At 38.6% G+C, this 25633-nt stretch overlaps 1 protein-coding gene across 5 annotated transcripts in view; it reads left to right on the top strand.

Moving 5' to 3' along the window:
• Nucleotides 1–25633, top strand: part of LOC149580705 (putative inactive purple acid phosphatase 27) — a 184824-nt gene that overhangs the window by 33617 nt on the left and 125574 nt on the right. For all 5 annotated transcript variants that reach the window (XM_089792954.1, XM_089792974.1, XM_089792983.1 and 2 more), the window contains exon 7: nt 18629–18816. In XM_089792954.1, coding sequence (XP_089649080.1) covers nt 18629–18816 — 188 coding nt within the window. The remainder of the gene's footprint in view (nt 1–18628; nt 18817–25633) is intronic.

Raw genomic sequence — 25633 nt, 5'->3', positions numbered from 1 at the left:
AGAGCTTAACAGAAATCAAATGCAAATCAACGAAACCCAAAGGCTTATGCAAGAAACTCTACAAAAATTGGCCAAGGGAAAGACAACAGGAGAACAAAATGGGCATAGCGACAATTCTGTTTCTGGAAGGACAAACTTTCAACCCTCTCACTGTCGACCCTCGATACCCATCTTCTCTCCAAGGATGGAAGCACCACAGAAAGGAAGAGAGGCCACTTTTGGGGAAATGCAAGAAAAACTTCGGGAAGATTGGCAGAATGCAAACATGGAAGGAGATATATCTTACAGAGACTATGTTGCTCTAAGAATGAGATATTCTGGCGGAGGAAATCGTGGTTATTTTAATGATGATCGCAGGAGAAAGATCAGAAAGGTGAACTTATCGCCATTTGATGGATCTGGAGTCATTACCGCACAGTTGTGGCTCCTAAAGGCAAATACCTATTTCCAACTCAATCCAATGCCCGAAGAGGAAGCAATCAAGTTCGTAGCACTTCATCTGGAAGGAGTGGCGCATGAGTGGTGACATCATGGACTGGTCACTCTCGGTCATGACCAAGTGACCTCTTATGCTGAGTTTACTAAGAGACTCATTGATCGTTTTGATGGGAAGGATCCTGAGCTAAACTTTAAAGATCTAGCTCAGCTAAAGCAAATGGGCACGATAGACAACTATGTCATTGAGTTCCAAAGGCTGTCCGTATTAGTCACAGACATCTTTGAAAGACATCAAATTGTGTTATTCATGGATGGGTTGAGAGAGCCTTTGAGAGGTTGGATCAAAGGGTTCAACTTGGTTACACTCAACGAAGCTATTAAGAAGGTGCGTGACATGGCCTCATCTTCCTCCAAAACTCACGCAGTTGCACCAACACCATCTCCACAAGAAGACAAAGACAAGGAGCCAATTCAGAAAAAATCTCAGTTTGATGAAGATTTTCGACAAGAACTCCGGAGGAAAAAGCTTTGTTTCACCTGCGAAGAACCATGGGGTCCTGGTCATCGTTGCCTCAGGAAGGGAAAGATTCATTATATTGAGGTGATGCCTGATGACGACGGAGAACAAATACCTGCAGTGACTGACGAAGAAATGACCCAATAGGAGAGAATAAATGCCTTGATACAAAAAGGGGGTTCCATTGCTACCCTCACTACATCGACTGGAGGTGGTATCTTCAGAGTTCGTGACACACTTCACGAAAAACGAGTCCCAATCATGATTGATAGTGGTGCCGCACTCAATTTCATCAATTCATTTTTGGTCACTAGTAAAGGCCTAGATGCAGTTGAGCACGGAGGATTTGAGGTTAAGGTTGCAGGAGGAACCTTGTTACCTTGCACTCATGTGATCCCACGGCTACAAATTTCCATGGGAAACTATACCTTGGCAAATGATTTCTTTGTCATAGATTTGGTTGATATCGATATCATTTTGGGCATCCAGTGGTTGGAAACTCTTGACCCGTACACTAAAAGTTTCAAAAGGATTGACTTTTCATTCGAGATGGATGGCAAGAAGGTGTTACTAAGAGGAATGTCAAATAAAGGATTGAGGGAAGTCACAATCAAGAAGATGGAGGCAATTTTTAAATAGGATTTGGCCCTAGATGCTGCAAGTAAAAACAAGATAGTCAACACCTCACTACATTCCTTGGATAATTGGTGGGCTTATCTATTGGCCGAGTATTCCAAGAACACTTTTGCATGTGAGTTGATGGATGGTTATGTACGTGATGAAAGATACAAGGTTATTGATGACATCATTTACTTTAATGGGAAGATCTACTTAGTACCTGACTCGGGACTGAAGGAGCTGATTACGGAAGGTTTCCCAGAATCGGGTTTGCATTTGCTTGAGGACAAGCAGATTTTGGGATGGGAGGACTGTAATGTCCCCGTCATAAAATAAATATATTTAATCAAACTTTTGTAACGGGCCGATTGATTTAATGTATCTCAGACCCTTTTTTTTTTTGTTTCTGTAGTTTGTGTCGCTGTCGGCTATCTTTGTACACCTTCGAAAAGTTTCCTGACGGGTATTTAAGCACGACTTGTAGGTAGTCTGTAGGTATGCTTTGGATTATTTTCTTCTGTACTGCAAATTCCTATTGGAGTTTTGGATTGTTCGCCATTTCGGAAGTGAAAGATCTTCCCTATTTGGCTAGTGCAGTTTCAGTGGGATTCAACCCTCACCCTATTCCGTTGTCGCATGTATTACTTCGCTCGGATCTGGCAAGTCGGAGCACCATCATATTGCGAATAACTATTGGTTCGATCTATTCTTTGTTCTGTGCACTTCCATTTTGGTGTCTATTATTTTGTGGATTCCATCAACATTCTGTGTTTTGCGTATGAGCAACATTGTGTTTCCGTCGCCAACTGTGTGATTTTGCACTGCTCATTCCTCACCCATCCATCCTTCCGTGCTGTCCTTCACCTCCTTGTACGGCTTGGGCCCTCGAGTTATCCATTTGAGCCATCGTACGACCTATTATTCTCACTGTACGACCTGCTACAAACACCATACAACTAACTATCCTCCATCGTACGACTTCCCAACCTCCCTTCGAATGGATTGCCTCTCCATATCATGCGACCACTGGGGTCACCATACGGACTGGCAACCACCACGTACGACCACACAACCTCCACCGTACGGATTGACAGACTCTTGCGTATGGCTAGTAATCTCCACACCATGCGGCTTTGCATTTTGCCCTCCAAATTTGGCCCGTACAACCTCTCAGTCTGTGCATTCATATTTCTGTACGGCTATTCTGGTTTCAGAGTTAGTCGGAACATTACACTAATCATTGTAGTCTCTCCTTTACTTTTATTTCTATACAGACTATTTGCCTTCATCTTTCTGAGGATGTTTTTGCAAGGAAAGGAGATTGATATTAGATTCAAAGGGAGTTTGACTCTTCATTGGAGGCAACTTTGGTTGAGGATCTTAGATGATTGATTTTCAGAGGGAGTTCAAAAGTTCATGTATGTGACTATATGGTTTTAATGGGCCTACCCCCTGTGTACATCAAGAGGGAGTGACGAGTTCCAAATGATCATCACTTGTATTTGTAGAAGCTATTGAAAGGTGATGATCTTACAATAACTTAATTTTGTATTATGATGGATATCTTACGATGTCTAGCAGATCATGATAGATTATACTTTGCATGGTGGATGTTTATATGGTAAGCATTATGAGAATGCATGTGCACAAACCTTATAAACATTTTGTGAGTACATGGTGAATGTTATGCAAGTTGATACTCTGGAAAGCCATTACAGAGAATACTTGGTGAATAGCTTGCATCTCAACATTCTGGAAGGCCATTACTCAAATAGTATTTGGTGAATATCATGTGTTGATATTCTAGGAGACCAATACTCTTGATATCAAACTTTATTTAAGTACTTGGTGAATATCGAATATTAATATTCTAGGAGACCAATACTCTTGATATTGTTGAAGTTGATGAAAGATCAACCCCACAGCTCTCAAGAATCACCTACATGCAAAGACCTATCACATAAAGAGAGAAGCAAAAGCTATGGAGATTGGAATTCCTAGATCCACAAATGAAACATTTTTGATGAGCAAAAAGAGAGATTGCTATTATCAAAAGTGAATTAATGTAAATTACAAAGAGATCAATCCTTATAAAAGGAGATCAAAACCTTAAAAAGTAAAACCTAGGTTGCATGATAATAATTATTAAAAGAATTAATTATTATGTGTGCAAAGTTTATTTTAAGTAAACTAGAGATAATAAGTGACTTAATAATTAAATCAATATGATTTAATTAATAAGAAAATGCTTTATTACTCTAACACCCCCCCTTAAGATAAACTTAGGGAGTAGCTAAAAACCTAGAAACTACTATTGAAAGTAAATTTGGGTTCTGACAACAAGGCCTGATGAGGTACCCAAGCACAACCAAATCTCTGAAAGGAGGAAAAATAAAGAAAAACACATGGGAAAAACTCTACTCCAAGAAGAGATGGAAATAATGTTGAAAAGAACTAGTGAGGGACTAGAGAAGCCTTTAAATTAGGGAATGCCCTATTGAGAAAGAAGATTGTTGAAATGTAGAAACCAATCATGGGAACAATCATGATTTTGTTACTGATGTCAAACCTACTATTTGCTGGTAAGACAATTGCTAATTTCGGTTAGAATGTTATCATTTGATTGATTGATGAAGAGGATTTGAAAAGAAAGGATAACAATTGTACCTAGAGAAAGGTTGAGTTATATGGTGTATACAAGGAGCACTAAGACCAAGTAAGAATTTGATAATATAGTGTATTGTTTATCTACTTAAGGCTACAATAAAAGAATATTGAAGCAAAGACAAAAGACTACACAAAAAGTATGTGTTTGCCAAGCTTGACCGAACAAACAATGTAAGCCAAGCATTTAGTTCAGGCCGAGTAGAAAGATGGTTATGACCGAGGAAAGTGAAATTTAGTGTGTCGAGCGTCAGCAAAATTTAGTATGTGCCGAGCATCAGAAAATGACAGTATTGACCGAGCAAGATTTAGTTTATGCCGAGCAACCTAGTGTTGACTGAGCATAAGAAGTTAGTTATTGCCGAGTGACAGTATAAAGAGTTTGATGAAGATTTGACAAATGTGAGTTGACATAAGTTGATTTCTTGAATTATGTGAATCATGTTGACAATAAGCTTGACGAGCTGGTGGTACAAAATTCAAGATAAACCGTTTGAAGACAAATTTGATGAGGATTGTAAGAGAAGTTTCTATAGGGAACATAATGGAAAGAAGGGAGGATTCAATGAATCTAACCTAACCCTAAGATGGACGATTTTGATTAAGTGAGAAAAGAACAACATTCTCTATTTAAGGAAATACAAGGCCAAAAGAAAAGTGTGAGCAAGAAAGAGGAGTCTAGAGGTGTTGCTTTATATGGGGGCCGAAGGAATGAACCTACAGTTGGCATACCAAGCAAGAAGGCTTAAGGAAGTGAAGACTTGAAGGGTGAACAAACAATCAGAGATGAAGGGGAATGAATGCCAAGCAGAATGAGAGATTTGAAATTTGCAAGTGAGTTGTTTTGTTATTAGAGCACGTCCTACTGTTACTTTCTAGCAATTGCATCACTCTAGCTGAATCCTTTGGATAAAGGTTGACCTAACAGTCATGAATAAATCCTTTAACTAGGTGACATTCTAATGGAATGTTCTAAAGTCCTCTAACAAGGCTCACTTTTAATAGGGTGATTAAAATCCTTTAATCCAGGTCACATTTAACAATGTGCATTGTAACCTTTAACAAGGTTTGCTCCTCACGGAGCTCACTTCAGAAGAATGAAAATTGGTAGTATGTTATTGGTGGTTTTTACCAAATTGGATTTCCATGTTAAATCCTTGTGTCAAAATTTTGTGATTGAATTTGTGATATTTCATGTTTACATTTCTACAAAGTTCATTTGACCTAGGACAATAATATACAGAGGTTTTAGATATTGGATGATCTAATCAATGCATGCACATATATTAGCTGAGTACCGAAAAGTTTTATCTATATATTTGGACCTTGGATAACTGATTCATCCCCCCTCTTAGTTATTCTAAATTATTAGAGCTATTAGATTTCCACAATCCATTAGTATTACTATTTAGTTTCTGGATTTGATTATGTGAACGATTTATATCATCAACGTTTCGGATCACACTACGTGATCCATCATCAGGATATTCATGCAAATGAAGAGGAGAAAAATTATTCCAATAATTGGTATCAGAGCATTTGGTGCTTGTGGGGAAACAGTTTGAAGGGACTTGAAGCTAAAGATCAAGATGTACAAAAAGGAGGTGCCTAAGCTAAACAAGGAAAATTTTCTTGCATGACAAAGTTTGATGAAGCTGCATCTAGGAGGACTTGGAGGTTTTGCACAGTCAACTGTGACCAGTGAATATGTGGAAATGGTTGGAGCCCTTACTGCACAACAACTGAAAAAAAAGAAAGAACACAATCAGACAATGTTGGAAATTGCATTTGCCCTAAGCTATTCAGAGTTTGATGCCATCAAAGAATGTGTTAATGCTAAAGAAATGTGCAATGCTCTATAGAAAATCTATGGAGGAGACAAGAATGTTTCAGAGCCAAGGTAGAAAGTCTAAGAGGAAAATTTGATGATATGAAAATGTTAGGAGGTGAAACTATATTTTAGTATTGTGGAAATCAAAGATGTTGTAAATGCAATTAGAGGATCAAATGGAAAGATTGAAGATGAAACTGTGATCAACAAAGTATTGAGAATCCTACTGCCTATCTATGTTATTAGAGTCTCTGCTATACAAGAACTGAGGTGTACTCCTGGTAGTGATTTGACCCTTGAAGGACTGGTTGGTAGACTTACAACTTTTGAACTTTCAATTTTTGATAATTTCAAATCGAAGAATATTGACTCTGCTTTCGAAGCTAAATTGACACTCAAAGAACCTAAAGATAAGAGAAAGAAAAAGGTCAAACATGTTGCTAGTAACAGTGAAACAAATGATGAAGATCTAGAAGAACTGGAAGTATTGCTGGCTTTTTAATATCACAGAGGCAAAGGAAAATACAAAGATAAGTTACCCATCATTTGTGTTAATTGTAATGAAGTTGGCCATATTGCAGCAAGATGTTTGAGAAGACAAACAGCAAAAATGAAGACAAATACAAAAGTAGAAAAGATGAAAGTAACAAAGGCTATAAAGACAAGGGAAAAAAAGCTTGCTACATTGCTGAAGAAGAGTCCAATGATGAATCAGATGATCATGATGAAGAAGTTGTCTATGTTGCTATGTTGCTATTAAAGATGATTTAGATGAAGATGAGGCAATTGCACTAGTATCTTATGTAACCAAAAGTGACAGATGGATCATTGACAGTGGATGTTCTCATCACATGACTTGTGACAAAAGTAAGTTCATAACCCTTGAGCATTATAATGGAAATAGTATTAGATTTGGTAATGATGCACCCTGTCCAGTGAAAGGTAAAGGATCAATAACATTGACAAACAAGATCATGTGTGTCAATGCTTACTATGTTGTAGGACTTTACTATAATCTGTTGAGTGTGTCACAATTGAATAGTTCAGGATGCAAAGTTGAATTTGAACACAAGAAGGCTAAAATCTATGATGCTGATGGAGAACTCATTGGAAATGGTGATTAGATAAGAGGTAATCCATTTTATCTTGACATGACTGAAGCAACCTGTCTTTTTGTACAATTTGATGATGTGTGGCTATGACACAAAAGATTATGTTATGTAAATCTTGGCAACTTGGTTAGTATCAATAAGATGAAAAGAGTCAGAGGTTTGCCAAGACTGAAGAATCTTGATAACGTGATTTGCAAACAATGTCAGTTAGGCAAGAAGACAAAGTTGATACTTCAAAAGAAATTTTGGAATTAGTTCATATTGATCTACGTGGACCAATTGATGTGCAAAGCTACAAAGGTGAAAAGTATTTTATTCTATTTGTTGATGATTACTCTAGAATGATGACAGTGATGTTTTTGAGAGAAAAATCTGATGCTTTTCAAATGTTTAAGTGGTATCTGGCAAAAGTTTAAAAGGAAACTGGTAAAAACTTAAAATGTCTGAGATCTGATAGAGGTGGAGAGTTTACATCAAATGAATTCAATAATTTTTGCAATCATAGAGGAATTAAAAGACAAACTTTTGCACCGATGACCCCTCCACAAAATGGGATAGCTGAAAGGAGAAACAAATCTGTGATGGATTGTGTAATAACATTGATGATGGAGAAGAATGTTGCTTTAAAATATTAGAGAGAAGCTGTTAGTACAGCTGTCTATACCTTGCACTGACTACAAGTAAAGAAAGGTACAAATTTCACACCTTTTGAATTATGGTATGGATACTCACCCAATGTCAAATATTTTAAAGTATTTGGAAGCAAATGTTACATTCTGAAGGACAACAGAAATGGAAAACTTGATGCAAAAGTGAAGAAGGTATATTCCTAGGATATTGCACAAGAAGTAAAGCTTAGAAGTGTTTAAATACTAACACTAACAAAGTTGTGTAAAGTGCAAATGTAAAATTTGATGAATACACAAAAATGCATGAAGATGAAAAAAAGGAACCTGAAAATTACGAAACCTTTATATACTACTATGAAGGCATGTTTATTAATACTGATGATTTTGAGACCAAGTTGCTAATCAACAAGAATCAATGATTGTCAAGTCACATACAATGGATGCTGAATTACAGTCAGAAGCCAAGATACATTCTGATGCTGAGTTACGTGACATAGAAATGCACAATGAACCTAAGATTGAACTTCATGAACAACCTATTGTTGAAGAAAGAAGAACAGAGTGAAGATTATCAAAATATGTCAGAAGACATCATCCTGCTGAACAAATCATTGGAGAAAAAGAGGATGGACCAATGACAAGGAATAGATTAAGAAATGACACATGTTTGTTAAGCATACATGAACCTAAAACAATGAAGGATGCACTAGAGAATGAAGACTGGATTCAAGCCATGAATGAAGAAATGATCAAATTGAGAAGAACAATATTTGGACACTAGTACGAAGAATGTTATTGAAACAAAGTGGGTATACAGAAACAAATTAGATGAGACTGGTGAAGTAACAAGGAATAAGGCAAGATTAGTCTGCAAAACTTATGCACAAGAAGAGGGAATTGATTATGGAGAGACATTTGCCCCAGTTGCAAGATTGGAAGGAGTAAAAACTTTGCTTACTTATTCTGCATATAAAGGATTCAAAGTTTATCAAATGGATGTAACATTTTTGAATGGTATATTGGAAGAGGAGGTTTACATTGAACAATCTGAAGGATTTGTTGATCTAAACAATAGAAACATGGTGTGTAGATTGCACAAAGCTTTTAATGGTTTAAAGCAAGCTCCCAGAGCATAGTATGAAAGATTGCACAATTATCTTCTGAAGATTGGTTTTGAGAAGGTTGATGACGACAACAATCTATACTTGAAGGATAAAAGGAGGTAAAAGAATTTTACTAGCTGAAATATTTGTTGATGATATCATATTTGGAACAATGTCTCATGGGAACAATCATTATTTCTATATTGATTCACTCCCCCTCTCAGTTATTCTAAATTATTCCAACATGTCTCAAAAGATAGGAACAAAAGATGATTATGAAGAACACCACTGAAGCATGAAGCTACAAACACTGCCAAATTGCTGATTTGAAAAACCTCCACTATATAGAACATGACCAAGTAGAGAAAACCAAGTTTGAAGAGTTGATGAATCGAAGATGGAAGGTATCTTCATGGCCTGCAAAAATAGGAATGAAAGAATGTCTATATGGTAAATGATCCATCTCACCGAAATGCATAGGTATCCAACCATTGTAATCGCTTACTACATAGGATCAAATGCTGAATACATAGCTCACTCAATTGAACCAAAAAAGTAATAGAACTAACATAACCCCCTATAATGCTAACAAGTAAGACCTAAGCATTGAAACTAAATGCAATATCTCCTGTAGAAAGAACTAGGAACATCGAGAATGCAAAAAAAGTACAAACACCTATAATGGCATGTGTCATCGACACATCATGAGGCTCATGTCGTGAAAGGAACATTCACTTGACAAAGGAAGATGACGAATATGGCCAACATGAAACTCTCTAAGGCACTTTATAATGTAGTGCGAGTACAACAAAACACTAAAATGTGCAAGATCTTGAAATACAATAGAGTGACACTTTATTTCAGTGCATTTGTAAAAATACTACAACAGGATATCAACAAAGATCAAAAGAGACATAAGGCTGATACACCATATAGTACAACTTATGAAAAATCATTTAAGTAACAAAATTGATCTTCGAACTTGAAACAACCAAGATATCCACTAGAATGCAAAAAAACAAAAAACTGAATGGGATGTACTTGGAGCAAAATCTAGAAAATAGAATGTCTCAAGATATGTTTCGCGAAGTTCAAAATAGAACTCCAGAGTTTGACAGCCAAATCGACTATAAAAAAATTGACCAAAACTGAAAATAACCTACACCATTGGAACGGGCTCGCCGACGATATCTCGTTTGCAAAAACGAAGCCCGGATGAGCAAGTTATGGCCAAAAAACCACATGTAGGTCAAAACAGAGTTGGATTGGCAAAATAAAAATAATTATTGCCTCGAGATCCATGCCAAATATCCCAAAAAATTCGTCCACTAGTACCAAAATGACCTTGGGAAGCACGCTAGTTTTGTAACAAAATTACATCAATTTGCATGCCAAAATTCTTGATTTGCATACAAAAAAATCTCAATTTGTGTATCCAAAATCTCAATTTGCGCACCGAAAATCCCAATTTTTGTGCCAAAAATCATCGAATCGCCACCTTGGGAAATGTGCTCATGGAAGTGATATTTTCTTTGCCTCAAATTTCGACTGTGTCCAAATTTGACATTTTTAATATGAAAATAAGGGTTTTTTGGCACTTTCAGCTCAACAGTGATGTTCGTTTTGGCTCAAAGTGCACCAAAAATTAGTGACCTCCAGATCCAAGACAAAAATCCTCTGAAAAATAAAACCCTTTGGAAAAAAGATAGATCTGAAAGCCAAGCCAAAACCTCTCATTAATAGAACAGGGGCATGGAGATCTGGAACTCTAATTATGCACATGGTGTCTACAACACTGGAGTTTGCATCATTCACTGAGTTGTCATATTGACAACACAGTTATTTGCACTCCTAATTTAGCAAATGTTGTCTACACCACTGATTTGCGTGCTACACCATTGTAGGCTTATCCTCACATCATCACACTTATTTCTGTGCTTAATGGAGGATAACCCATATCTGGTGGACATGTGCCTAGTTGTATGACTTATCGTGATGCTGACTTCTATGCATTCTAGAAGCTCTCCAGAGGCCTTTATATACAGGCACTCCTATTGTACTTTAATATGGCATATATGGCATATTGAATGAATATATCATCGTTCTGATCATACTCTCTCTTTGGTCTACTATTGTGCTTGTGTTTGAGTTCCTTGGTCTTAGGTGAATTCTAGCCTAAACTAAATTCTTACTTGGTATCAGAGCTCGAGGAGATTCTCTACACAGCCATTCGAGACCGTTCATGCTTTAATACCTTGACCCGAATCCGGAGGATCTGCAAAAATTGGGAGCGTCTAGAGCCAGATCTGACCTCGCCATTGCGTCTCGAGCATCGATTCGGTGAAGATCGACTATAAATTTGCCTATGTCAGGCTAAAGTTGATTGTGAGGCAAAATCTTTTTGCAAATTGGAACCTGGAGGCCCCGATTTGCAGTGCGGGTATGGTCATTTTTGGTAGATTTAATTAATTTTTCAGATTTGCATTTTTATTTCTATGCAAATTTTTTGTCAGTTTTTTCAGAATTTTTTTTTGCAGAATCAGGGTATCAAATCTTGGCTCTGCGCAGAGAATATTTTGTGTTCGTAGGGAATATTCCTAAGGGTATATTCGCAAGGAATCCTCTATATTAAATTCAACGGGCTCTTCAACAAATCCGCGGGCCGTACTGCAAATTTTCGTATAACTCCGACATATTACACCAAACGGCCCATTTAAATTCGGGCAAGTGGCCAAACAACTCTCAAACGAGTGCATTACCAATGGAACTGGCTCGCTTTATTGTGTTAAGTGAGGGCATTGTTATTTAAATAACATTGTAGGTCAAAACCCCATCAATGTGGGATATATCACATTAATCCGGCCGCCGTTTTTTGGAAAATCGGCTTTTGTAAACCCATAGTCTGACTTCACAGTTAATAGCCCCGGCGGCCCCTGTGAGTTCGTTGCATTTTCAACCGTAGAGTTTATTCTTCGGCCACCGAAGACATTGCATTTAAAACTCAGGGACAGCAAGGGTCCACGTGGGTTACTGCTTCGTGACACGTGACTCACCCCTCCATGTGACCCACATCTGCTAGTCCGCAGTTAATACGTGGACAATTTTTACTCTGTCACGTGGACCAAGTTTGCGCCACCTTGTCCACATCACATGACAGATCAGCGCACAGTCATTCCTGAGCAGGTCAACTGTGTAGTCCACCTCGCAACACGTGGTGACTGCCCACGTCATTGGGTGCACAGTCAACAGTGACTATATATCGACACAAGCCCACGTCAGCATCCCGTTGGATGCCAACTGTACCATACATGTCAGCACCGTACACCAGCTTGGCAAGACACGCCATTTTTTCGCCACATGTCCGTATAGTACGGATGTGTGAATCTATATGCTGATGTCATCATTTTACGAGCCTAAAATTGATGGCCGTCTGACCGTTATTCTAGGGCGAATTTGAATTGCTGCGACAGCCGTATGACCATCAAATTCAACCCTTTCTTTTGTTGATGCAACCCCTCTCCTGATTGATTTTGGATTTTGCAGTCCGACTTTGGGAGGCCATATCTTAGTCATCCGGACTCCAAATCAAGTGCAATTTTTTTTGAAATTGGGTAGAATTTCTTGAGCTTTCCAGTGGTGCAACTCTTTTATGGTTTTGGTGCATAGATTTGTCAGAAATTGCGTTTTTTGGTGATTGTACCTACATAATATTGCATTTTGCAACTTCAAATGCTCCATACGAGCACATCTGAAGTCGAAAACAGGTTTCGTTTGTTTTGAAAGTGCGTTATTTTTCATTTACTTTCTAGATCTGTTGTCAGATTGTAGGGTTGTGTGGATAAAAGTGTCACTTTCAGCAATAGGGCCTTTCTTTGCCTTATATTGCTTCAGAATTGTAGCACATTGTAAAGTTCCAGATTTGTAATCCTTTAAGAAGTTGTACCAAGAAAAATCAGAAGTCCACGAAGGCCAAAATTGGCAAGTGGCCCATTGTAATCGCACTACTGATAAAGTGCCAAAAACATCTCTTTTGGGGGGGTTTCTTGATTTAGTGAAAAGGGGGGGTGTTCTTGGTGTTGTGTTCTCTCTTTTTTGCAATTTTTTTTCATTTTTTGCATTATGGAAAATTTTAAGTTAACAAAATTAACTCCACATAACTATGCGACATGGTCCATCAAAATGTGGTATCACTTAATGCATAATGGAGTTTCACAATATGTAGATGGTACTCTTCCTAAACCAGCAGGTGATAATGTATCAGCAAGTGATATTTCAGCTTGGGTAGCAATGGATAGGAAAGCCCTAGGTGATATATGTTTGGGGGTTGATGATAAGATCATGTATCAAATTAAGAAGTGTTCTACATCCAAGGAAGCTTGGGATACCCTCGAAAGCCTATATGGTAAAGTGTCTGAAGAGGATGTTTTCAAAATTGAAGATGAGCTTGTCTCCTTAGATCCTAAGTCATTTGACTCTATATAGGATTTCATCATCAAGGTGAATGAACTAAGGACAAAGCTTACTGATTGTGGGAGTTCTATCAAAGATGGCAGACTGATCTATCTCATACATAACAAGTTGCCATCGGAGTATTCCACATTTTCTTTTCTTTTAACACCTCAAAGACTACATTACGGCCTGCCTATAAGAAAGTCACTTTTGATGAATATGTTGATCTGTTGGATACTGAAGAAAAGAAGTTGAAATCAATGGGGATTCTCCAATCACCTAAGTCTAAAGCATTGGTGGCCAATAATGAGGGTTCTCAAAATTTAGCTGGATAGTCTTCAAATAAAGAAAAAGGTAAGAAGAAGTGGAAGAACAAATTAGAGGATGCAGAAAAGACAACACCACAATCCAATCAACAAGGCAAGTCCCCGAATTCCAACAAGAAGGGGGACAACAATAAGGAGAAGAAAAAGTGTGCCTATTGGAAGAAATTGGGTCAGGAAGAACATGAGTGTTATCTTAAAAAGATTGACAAATTAACCAACATCATGAAAAAACATAATGTTCCATTGCCTAATGCTTACAAGGATAAAGGGTCTTCTTCAGATTCAAAGGGCAAAGGGCAACCACTCATGGCAAATTCTAATTCTTCAAAGGAATGGATATTTGACTCAGGTGCCTCATATCATATGGGTTCTTCAAACGAGGATTTTTCTTCAATGAAGCAATCAAAGGTAGCGCACATCTTCGTAGGAGATGATACCAAAGTAGAAGTTGAAGGAAAATGAAATGTGGAAATGAAAAATGGAGAGTTTCAAGATGTTCTCTATGTTCCAAACCTTAGTTCAAATCTCCTATCAATGTACTAAATCACTCACCTCGGAGATGGACATAGAGTTGAGTTCTTTCCAGACTCAGTACAGGTGCACAGTCTAAAAGACAACTCATTGCTTGCAGTGGGGAAAGTGAATCATAACAAAAGGTTATACTCTTACTCCCATTTTGTGCCCAAGTATCCTTCAAAGGCCTTGTTAACACAATCAAATTCAGACATGCAAATATGGCATCAGCAGTATGGTCATCTTGACTTCTGCTATCTTCAGCAACTTTGCACAAACAGAATGGTCAAAGGTCTACCGAAAATCAACTTTTCTAAGGGTGAATGTTCAACAGATTCAGTGGATATGCATCCAGAGGGGAAGTTACAGAGAGGGAAGTCTTCAAGAGCACCAGGTGTTCTACAGATGGTTCACATGGTATTAGCAGGTCCTTTTGCATTCAGTCAAGGTCGCTACATACTTACCTTCATTGATGATTACCTTCGTTCATTGATGATTACCTTCGTTGATGACTTGTCAAGATACACTTGGGTCTACTTTCTTCATAACAAGAATGAAGTGTTGAACAAGTTTCTAACCTGCAAGACTCATGTTGAACAAAAATCCAGGAAAGCCATCAAAGTTCTAAGAATGGACAATGGAAGCATGTATGTGAACAAAAGACTAAAAGACTTTTACAAACTTAAGGGCATTGATCTTCAGACTCCACCAGCATTCAGTTCACATAAGATAGATGTTGCAGCTTTGAGGATCCAAACTCTTAAGTCTATGGCAAGTTGCATGATACAAGCCAAGTCTCTAGATCCATCATTAGAAGTCGAAGCAATCTCTAGTGCCACTCACATTCTTAATCGATATCCTCATCCAACCTTAGATGGCAAGACTCCTTTTGAGGCATGGTGCAGCAAAAAACCTATTGTGACACACTTCAGAGTCTTCGGTTGTCCTGCATGGGCAAAGATGTCTTCGAGGGGATGCAAGGCACTGTCATCTCAGCCTTGTACTTTCATTGGTTATGAAGACGGTGTGAAGGCATACAAACTATTGGATCTAGAGACACATCAGATTTTTGTGGAGAAGGATGTACACTTTGAGGAACGTTCACTAAGCTTGTCCTATAATCCTCTCCGCACATTATATCGTGTGGAAACTGATAGTGACATCAGCGATAGTGCTTCAATAGATTTAGACACGTGGGGTTCTATCGACAGTTGCAATGAGAGGTCACTATATCAGTTCAATCCACATTCATATATCGCTATAGTGATAGGTCTAGCACAATAGGTTACATCCAGTCTTCCAGGTCTAGCTTTAGTGATAGATTTGGGGGACAGTATTGATGATCTGCCTCTTCTTTTTGATGTAGCAGCACCTTCTTCAGTTGTCACGAGGGTCCCATCCGACCCTCTTGTTCATTCTCTACATGATCAATCGTCACAGGTTGAAGTGATTGTGGATACTTATGATCAGTAGTTGCAACAGGGTTCATCAGTTACAGAGACAGATAGTTGTTTGAGATAGGTTCTTCAACCAGTTGAGCAGGTTTCAGAGACATCACTTATCCATGGGATTCTTTCCACACATAGCGGAAGCATCTTATTTGTACCTTTGGCATTGTTTCTTCCTAAGGGGAGGAACAACATTTTGCAGTCTTTGGATCAACTTCTTCATCAGAGTAGTCACTGGCAGGCATTCTTTTTTCGGGGGGGGGGAGCCTATCCTGTCTCTCTTCCTGTTCTCATTTTCTTATGTATATACTAGATGTATGTCGTAATGGGGGGTCTTGATTACTCCATCCATCCATGCATCCCTATTCATCTCTCTTTTTGGGGGATGGTTTTTCCCATGAGGTTTTCCCTCTTTCTCCACTTTATGAGAGATTGCATATCATTATGTACATGGGTACCTAACATGGCCTAGTTGCCGGGACCCATCATGCATTGCATCCTAGATTTCGTAAGCTTAAGGGTATTCCCCTAACTTGCACTTAAGGGGGGGTGTTGGTATAAATAAATATTTACTATTTACACTTAAGTTTACTTAGGTTAATGCATTATTTAATTATTTAATTATTTATTTAGGTGAGACAATTAGGAGTTTGTGTACTCTCACAGAAGTACGCAACTCTAATTATGCACATGGTGTCTACAACATTGGAGTTTGCATCATTCACTGAGTTGTCATGTTGACAACACAGTTATTTGCATTCCTAATTTAGCACATGTTGTCCACACCACTGATTTGCGTGCTACACCATTGTAGGCTTATCCTCACATCATCGCACTTATTTCTGTTCTTAATGGAGGATAACCCATATTTAGTCGACATGTACCTGGTTGTATGACTTATCATGATGTTGACTTCTATGCATTCTAGAAGCTCTCCAGAGGCCTTTATATACAGGTACTACTAGTGTACTCTAATAGGGCATATATGGCATATTGAATGAATATATCGTCATTCTGATCATACTCTCTCTTTGGTCTACTGTTGTGCTTGTGTTTGAGTTGCTTAGTCTTGGGTGAATTCTAGCCTAAGCCAAATTCTTACAATAATTAATAAAAGAATTAATTATTATATGCCCAAAGTTTAGCTTAAGTAAACTAGAGATAATAACTTAATAATTAAATCAATATGATTTAATTAATAAGAAAATTCTTTATTACTCTAATAGATATCAGATGTGATATGAAATTTTATTTTAAGTACTCAGTGAATATTGATATTCTGGGAGACCAATACTCTTCATATAAGATGTGATATCAAACTTTATTTGAGTACTTGGTGAATATTGAATATCGATATTCTGGGAGACAAATACTCTTGATATCGAATGTGATATCAAACCTAATTTTTGAGTACTTGGTAAATATTGAATGTCGATATTTTGGCAGACCAATACTCTTGATTTCAAAATGGTTGAGATCTTGTGATCAAAGATGTCCTTAAAATTTGCCATTTCCTAATATTACCAATTGTGTCATATTTGTCTTGTTAAGAGGGAGTGTTAATGTCAGATTATATATATATAAAAGTTATTATCACGTTATTAATCATAATAAACAAATGTTATTGACAATTAATGAGAGTTGAAGAGACATGTCTCTATGGAGACATATCTCTTAAATGTCATATACATATGCATTGAGAATGTAATCTGGAAAACGCAAATTAAAAACAGTGTTTGTAGACTTACAACAATTTTCTAAAACCAACATACTCAACAAACACTTGACAACTTAGAAATTACTAAATATTAAAATCTCTTAAAGAAATATATATTTTTTGTAGAAATTAATCACAAATTGTATTAAATTAGAAATTAACATCTCAATAGAAAAATGCATAGCTTTACAACACTAACATCATGTGGAAAATGCATCTTAACCAGCATTTTACCTACATTGACATTTTTAACTACATCTATAAAAATGTGAGAGTTAAACTTGAGTGTAAAAATATTGAGAGTATTGTGCAACTTGGAGAGTACTCAGAGTTCGCAAACTATGGTACACATCTTGTTGTTTGTCTATTCAAAGCATTGGTACAAATCAAAACTATTAATATTGGGATGGTGAGGGGATGCACATTCTTAGAGATGACTTGGTTTGCACACTGGTAGGCGGTGTTGGTGGGGTGGTGTAGTGTGGGGACATTTCCTACCCATCACCGCCTCCAGAAAAGCTGATTCTTTTAGGAGGCACACATTACTTTGGAACCTGATAAATAGGATCTCAAATCACGGTTCAACTATTCTAAATAAGTTTAAGATTTTTTAGAATCAAAATAATAAAAAATATACACATATATATCAGCTGTTGGGAAGATATAATTTCTTGCTTGTTGCACAAGGCAGAAGCTGTAGATATAGAAGCCACTGCCCTTTAATTTGGAGTATTTGATAGATGATTTCCATGTCGAGTTGTTCAATGGAAGGGCAGATGATAATTGCCTCCATATAGATGCTTTGATCATAGAAGGTTCTTCATCCTTGGATATTACAGTTTACCTTTTTCTCTTTGGCTTTGTTTCCTGGTGGAAATATTCAACATTCCCAAGAATCTCCCCCTAGAGCTCTATCTTTCAAGGCAGTTTTTAGATGATATTCTTTGACAGGTGCTGAGTAATACTTAATATTCCTTTCTTTGGTTGGTGGGAATGTTAAGTTTATCCCTTTTATTCATTACTGTCTGGGGCAGTCACACCTCATTTGTATGTTTCCTTCCTTGTCTCAATGTATTCCTTCTTTTTCTTCCCTTTGTTTCTTTTGTTTAAAAATCTACATCTTATGTGGTTCTCTTATCAACTGATATTTGTGAACAATGTACAGCATTCCTATGACACTTTTAAGCAGTAATGTACTTTCAATTCCTATTAGTACACTTAATTTCTATTTTAAGCCAGTCTTAACTATAATTGATGTTTCAGCCAGGAGCATTAAAGGTGATTGATGCTGTCGGGAAGGAAGTTGATATGGGAGATATTGACATGGTTCTTCATATAGGAGATATTAGCTATGCAACAGGATTTATGGCTGAATGGGATTTCTTTCTTGAAATGATTGGCACAGTCGCCTCACGAGTGCCATATATGACTGCAATTGGTAACCATGAAAGGCAAGTGTGCATTTTATCAATAAATAGTTCTTTTTGCTTTACTTTTATTGTATATATAGTTATATTGAATTTTCACAAGAAAAAAAAAACTAGTTGGTTTTGAGATTTGTTTTTGGACTGATGAAAAATTTAGATTCCATCAAAGATTAAATATATTGTTGAGAATATTCTTTGCTGAATGGAGCGGAAGGAAATTTATGAATCTCTTTCCCTGATTATCTGTCAAAGTACAATTTAAAACTTAAATAAAGTAAATATTCTTATTACCCAATAATCTGTTATTAGGCTTCTTTTTCAACTTAGCACTACACACTCTAATAATGTTTTTTGCATGTGGATTATATCATGATGATCATTGTTAACTATGACCATTAATATACTTGGAGTTCAAACCTGTTAACACTAAGTCCAAAAGATCCTTTTGTTCTAGGGTAAAGTATTAACAAGACTGTAAAACATGCTATTATTAAGCCTTTTCTTTTCCACTAAATATCTTTCCATGCCTCAATTAATGGGCAATATCAATAAATAATCTAGTGTGATGGGGTAGATTATTTTATAATCTTAGTCGAATAATGCTTTATAATGTTTACTACATAAAATCATCTAATATGTGTCATCTAAAGAAGCATTTAGTTACAATCTATTTTGTCTTATTAGTTTGTTTTAGTGTGAGCATTGTCCGTTGGTATGAAGGGAGGACAGATATGCTTGGGGCAATTTATAGTTTGTATAACCATGACAGATAAGTTTCATCTTTTAATAATATAATTTTTAAGATGGATTTATTTATTTTTCATAACATGTGATATGAAGTTCAGAATAGGAAACAATCAAAATAACCACCAATTTGATTAATTTTAGTAGTAATATGACAGTTAGCATTGAATAACAATTTAGTGTATCCAAATGTTATTGTTCCTTAATGTAGAAAAGAAAGCAATTCATTAAATTTAAGTGAGATTCTGTGAATTTATTTTGACTCGGTGGATTTTTTTAACTATTGAATCAAAATCTATGGCCAGTTCACAAACAGGGACCTCATCCGCGGGCATGTAACCAGTGGGGCCACTTCGCCAGAGAGTGTCCGAAGAACGACACTCCACAAAAATTATGTCGATGGTGTGGTCCAGAAGATCATGGAGATGCTAATTGCTCAAAACAAGAAAATCTCATTAACATCGACGAGGAAAAGGTTTTGGTTGTCACTCGCAACCAGGCTAAGTAGGCCACCTATCCTGACCCCCGCACGGAGAAGCAAAGGTTGCAGGAGGCATAGGAGGACGTAGACAAAGCAGTGAAGGCTACAAAGGATATGAAAGATGTTCCTCGATGATCGGAGGGAGAAAACAACTTGGTCAATCAAATCCTACAAATGGAGGTGCCCATCAGAGTTCAAGACCTCTTACAAGTCGTACCGCAACTAAGGACGACATTATTGAATACCCACACACACACGGTGGAGACGAAAGGACAACCAACCATACTAGGAGGGTTTGTGACAGAGCCCATGTTGCTGACAGTAAGCAACGACTGTCATCCGACAGTGGTCGAGATAGGAATCCTTGGAACCATCTTGACGGTCACCATCGTGGGTGTTGGGTCCAGGGTAAATCTTCTTCCTGAGGAGATGTGGAGGAAATTCGGAAAGCCTACCCTATGACTGTCCACATTCAACCTACTCAGCGTCGACCAGCAGGGGATAAAACCCTTGGGGACCTTAGTGGCCCAACAAGTAACTGTCGGGACGCAACCATTTGTGCTGGATTTCGTAGTAATCCCATTGAAGAAAAACGGATATGACGCCATTCTTGGAAGAGGATTGTTGATGGCTACGAACGTAAATCATAACTAGAAGAAGAATATCTTGTTAATGGAAAGTGGAGGGCGGAAGTTTGCGATTGGTCTCTGAACTCAAATGGTAAGTGAGGAAATGGCCTCGTCATCGGAGTCTGAGTCAGACAGAGAGCACCAGAGAGATGAAAGAAGAATAAATCCGAACGACGAAAGGGTTTTAGAGTTGAGGGAGTGTTCAAAAGACGAGACAAGTTCACTGAATGTACTTTTTCATTGGTAGATGGAAGACTGTGAACTCTTCCATACGTACATGCTTGGCATTGAAGAACTTGAAGATGAGGAGGTATTCCCGCCACAGTTTGTGGAATATAGAGAAGGAAACGTGGAGATCAATGAGAGTCTTGCCCATTGCTTTGAAGGAAAAGAGATAAGATACGAAGAGCCGTTCGTGGAGGTTACTAATCTTGGAGATGCGGAGAATCCAAGGAACATACTCATGGGAGACAATTGGAACCTGATACTAAAGGCCGTGACATTCAAAAATTTTCTGGAGTACAAAGATGTATTCACATGGACTTAAAAAGATTTAAAGGGAATCCCACTGGAGATGTGTGCCCATTGCATACAGTTGGTGCCCGGAGCCATACCTATGCAGAAATGCCCATACAGAATGAATAAAAACTACGCAGCTCGTGTAGATGAGGAAATACAACACATGTTGGAGGTCGGCATAATATTCAAAGTTCAAACAAGGGAGTGGGTGTCACCTGTTGTGATATTGATGAAGAAGGACGGGATCCAAATCCGGATATGCATGGACTTTCGGTGCCTCAACGCGGTCAATAAAAGATTCCTTCCCAATTCCGTTCACTGACACGATTTTGGAAGAAGTGGTTGGACACGAGATGTATTCTTTCATGGATGGATTTTCTGGCTATAACCAGATCTCCATTGTTGAGGAAGACAAATTGAAGACTACTTTTGTGGTGGAGTATGGAGTGTATGTGTGCAACCGAATGCCCTTCGGATTTTGTAATGCACCTGCCACGTTCCAGAGGATCATTTTGCACATATTTGACAAAATATCAGTAAGCAACTTTTGCGCATTTCTAGATGCTTGGTCGATTTTCAGCAGACAAGACAACCACTTAAAGGCACTTCAGGAATTTATGGAGAGGTGTCAATGGGCGAGGCTAGCATTAAATCCGAAGAAATGTCGGTTCATGGTTCCTCAGGGAAAACTACTTGGACATATTGTTTGCAAGACAGGACTAAAGACAAACTCGGATAAAGTAAGGGTGATAGTAGAAATAGAAGCCCCGACGGACGTATTTGGAGTAAAGTCCTTTCTCGGGCACATTGGGTATTACAGACAGTTTATAAAGAACTATGCCAAAATTGCTCTACCCTTGGACAAGTTGACACGAAAAGGAGAACTATACATCTGGATGTTCCAGCTAGAGACCGCCTTCTTAGAACTGAAGAGTAGATTATTGAGAGCACCTATATTTGCATATCCAAATTGGGATAGAGATTTCCACGTCCACGTGGATGCATTAAACTTCGCTATCGATGTGATGTTGGTGCAGACTGGTTATCATGGTCTCAATCACGAAGTGTATTTTACAAGTCAGCTATTATCAAAAGCCGAGAGGAATTATAGTACCACTGAAAGGGAGGCTCTTGGGATGGTGTACTCGGTACAAAAGTTCAGACATTATTTATTGGCCACACCATTTACCTTTTACGTGGATCACTAGGCGTTGATGTACCTGGTGAACAAACCAATCATCCAAGGCAGAATTAGCAGATGGTTGTTGCTACTACAGGAATTTACCTTCACAATCATTGTGCGACCCGAGAAGAGTAATGTCATTGCTGACCAGAGCTCCCGAATCAAGTCCGGGGAGTCATCGGTAGGGGTCAATGACAACTTCCCGAATGCAAATTTGTTTAGAATCGCCATTCTTTCGAAATGGTACAAGTCTATAGGGGAGTATCTATCAACGCCCCAATTTCCAAGCGAGATGCTGCCAGGCGAACGACGAAAACTAGTTCTAAGAAGGCGGACTTTTCAGCTAATAAATGGTCTTCTTTATAAGATGAATCCTGATCAAGTACTATGGCGATGTGTAATGGAGGAAGAAGTGCAAAGTGTTCTAAGAGAAGCACATGAAGGGCCGGTAGGTGGCCACATGGGACTTGACACAATAGCATAGAAGGTTTTGCTCGTTGGGTTATGGCGGCCTACACTTTACAACAATGCACGGGAATGGGTGTTGAGCTGCGGCACATGCCAAAGAGTCGACAAACCACTTAAGAGGGACTTCATGCCATTAAACCCATCCCACGCCCATGAGTTGTTTGAACATTGGGGATTAGACTTCGTCGGTCCCGTGAAGGCGAGTAGGGCCTGTGCTGCCGATACATAGTGGTAGCTATGGAGTATCTAACAAAGTGGGTAGAAGCATGGGCACTACCTGATAATTCTGCAATCAACACAACCAAGTTCTTGTATGAACAAATCATCACACCGTATGGTATACCTATTCAATTGACGAGTGACAGAGGAGGTCGCTTCGTTAACCACGTGATCAGATTATTGACAACATAATTCAAAATTTTTCATTCGTTGTCAAGTCCCTATTGTCCACGAGACAATGGCCAGGCGGAGGCCACAAATAAAATTCTGGTGGCCATCATATACAAATCCTGTAGCGTCAAACAGCTCGACTGGGAGGAGAAGTTACCTTTGACGTTGTGGGCCTATTGTACCACATTCAAAGTCACAACAGGACAGACGCCCTTCCAGTTGATGTTTGGCCAAGAAGCGCTAGTACTGGCTGAATTTATGGTCCTGAGCTTGCAAATTGGAATTGACAATAGACTGGGAGATATGGAGAGTTTACGAGAATGCCTCTACCAATTGAACAAACTAGATGAATGCAGATTAACAGCGCAATGGGCGACATAAGTGGCACAAAAATGTCGAAAAGCGTGGCACGATAAACATTTGAAAAGGACGAGGTTCCAGCCAGGCCAACTCGTGCTTTGGTACAATGGCCACAATGAGATAAAACTAGGGAAATTCAAGGTTAAATGGCTTGGACCTTACAAGGTGAGAGAAGTTGATGACATTGGATTCATAAAACTATGGACCTTGGACAAGCGTGAAGTTCCCGAGGCCATCAATAGATCGAAGTTAAAAATTTATCAGGAGCGACAAGGAGGCGAAGGAAGAAATAATTGCGAAATCAGACTTAGGTGATTAATTTATATATATATATAAATCAAGAGACAAAGTGTTCTGCGGACATGTGGCCGTGAATGACACCAAGTGCCCCGTGGACGCATGGCCATAGACACTAAGTGTTCTGTGGAAACTTGGCTGCAATCCAGTAAAGACTTAATTGAAATATCGGCCATTAGCAAAAAGATAAACAAAAAAAAAAAATCTCTCTAGCATAACAAAAAAAAGAAAAAATGAAACGAGTTGCGGAGAAGGTAGAGAAGAGAACAAGGAAAAGAGATAGTCACCAAGTATAGAGCTGCCAAGTATAAGAGCATCCACCGTGGAGGTGGGCCGCGGAGAAGGTAGAGAAGCGAATAGGGAAAAGAGATAGTCACCAAGTATAGAGCTGCCAAGTATAAGAGCATCCACTGTGGAGGGTAGTCCGCGGTAGCAGTATTGGTGCCGGTCAGGAAGCCAAAAGAAGAATCAATGTTGAAGGAGAAAAGAAAGAAGCTACGTTCCGACGGAAAGGAACATATTGCAGGCACATCATCCGAGGGAGAAAAAAAAATATCCGCAGAGAAGTAGAGGATAGCAAAGGCATTTATCGTGGGAACCATTGCAGCTGGGGAATCACTGTCGCGAAAGACAAAAAGAGAAAGAGAAACCCTAACCGTTTCTTTTGGGTACATTAAAAGACAAAACAAGAGATTGTTATTATGGAATCCGCAGTGAAAAGAAAGCAGTGGAAAAATCAGTTGAAGGTAAATATGGAAAAGAATGTAAGAGTGTTGGCTTCTTGAGTCCGAGTTGCAAGGCCAACAACATCCAATAGTAAGAAGCAAAAAGTGAAGGCTGATCTATCACACCTCACAGTCCAGTTTGTAGGACTGAATGGCAACGAGTGTTGGAAATGGTGGCAAGAGACTACAGATACAAATTTAATCAAACAAATTCTGATATGAGCACAAGTCCATTGGGCAATACAACTTCTGGTATTTTCCATTCAGTTGTTTGAATTAGTCTTAAGAACTATGATAGAATTGTACAACGACAACAAAACATGTACGTTTGTTTACAAGAAGCACAGTATGATAGTCTCTTTCAAATTGTGAGATTTTAGTAGGGTTTTTGGCATTCCTGGCCAAGGAGGTCGGAAAGTCGAGATCAAGAATCGCAAGTTGTCACAAGAACATAAAGAGTATTGGGTGAAATTAGTAGGCTGCAACCTCACACGAGAGGAAATGGAGTCAATGGTGAAGGGTGCCAGGAGCCGAGGATTACGGAGAGATTTTATTCGAGAGGGCCACTGGAGATGTATTATGGATGTAATTAAAAGCAGGTTGAGGGGGGCAAGTTGGGCCTCAGATATGGCCTTGCCGTAGATTACATTCATGAACGACATCATGAATGGTATTGTGTATGATTGGGCCATGGTCCTCGCTAACAGGATTGAGGAGTTCGTGACACTTAGGTGCCAGACATTTTTCATGCTGCATCATGCCATTGGCTTGTTTTTGGAGGTAGCCCTTCAGCAAGTTCCAATCGACAATTTTGAAGTTCCGTCGAGGGGGAAGTTGGCACCAGGAGAACCCCCAATATTCTACTGGAGACATTTAGACACGGGTGGAATTGCAGCCGAGCATAAGAAAGTATTGCAGGGATTGTAGGCATACAGGGACACAGATAGCGGAAGGCAGGAAACCACAGAGAGCAGTGGGGTCGATTCCGAGGAAGAGAGTACCTCGACAGAAGTTGGCAGCAATGCAGCAGTCGGCGGGTCCACAT

The sequence above is a fragment of the Cupressus sempervirens genome, chromosome 1, assembly GCF_028749045.1.
Source record: "Cupressus sempervirens isolate cs-2001-9-10 chromosome 1, ASM2874904v1, whole genome shotgun sequence".
NCBI classification, from domain to species: Eukaryota; Viridiplantae; Streptophyta; class Pinopsida; order Cupressales; family Cupressaceae; genus Cupressus; species Cupressus sempervirens.
This window is presented reverse-complemented; position numbering and strand designations above follow the sequence as displayed.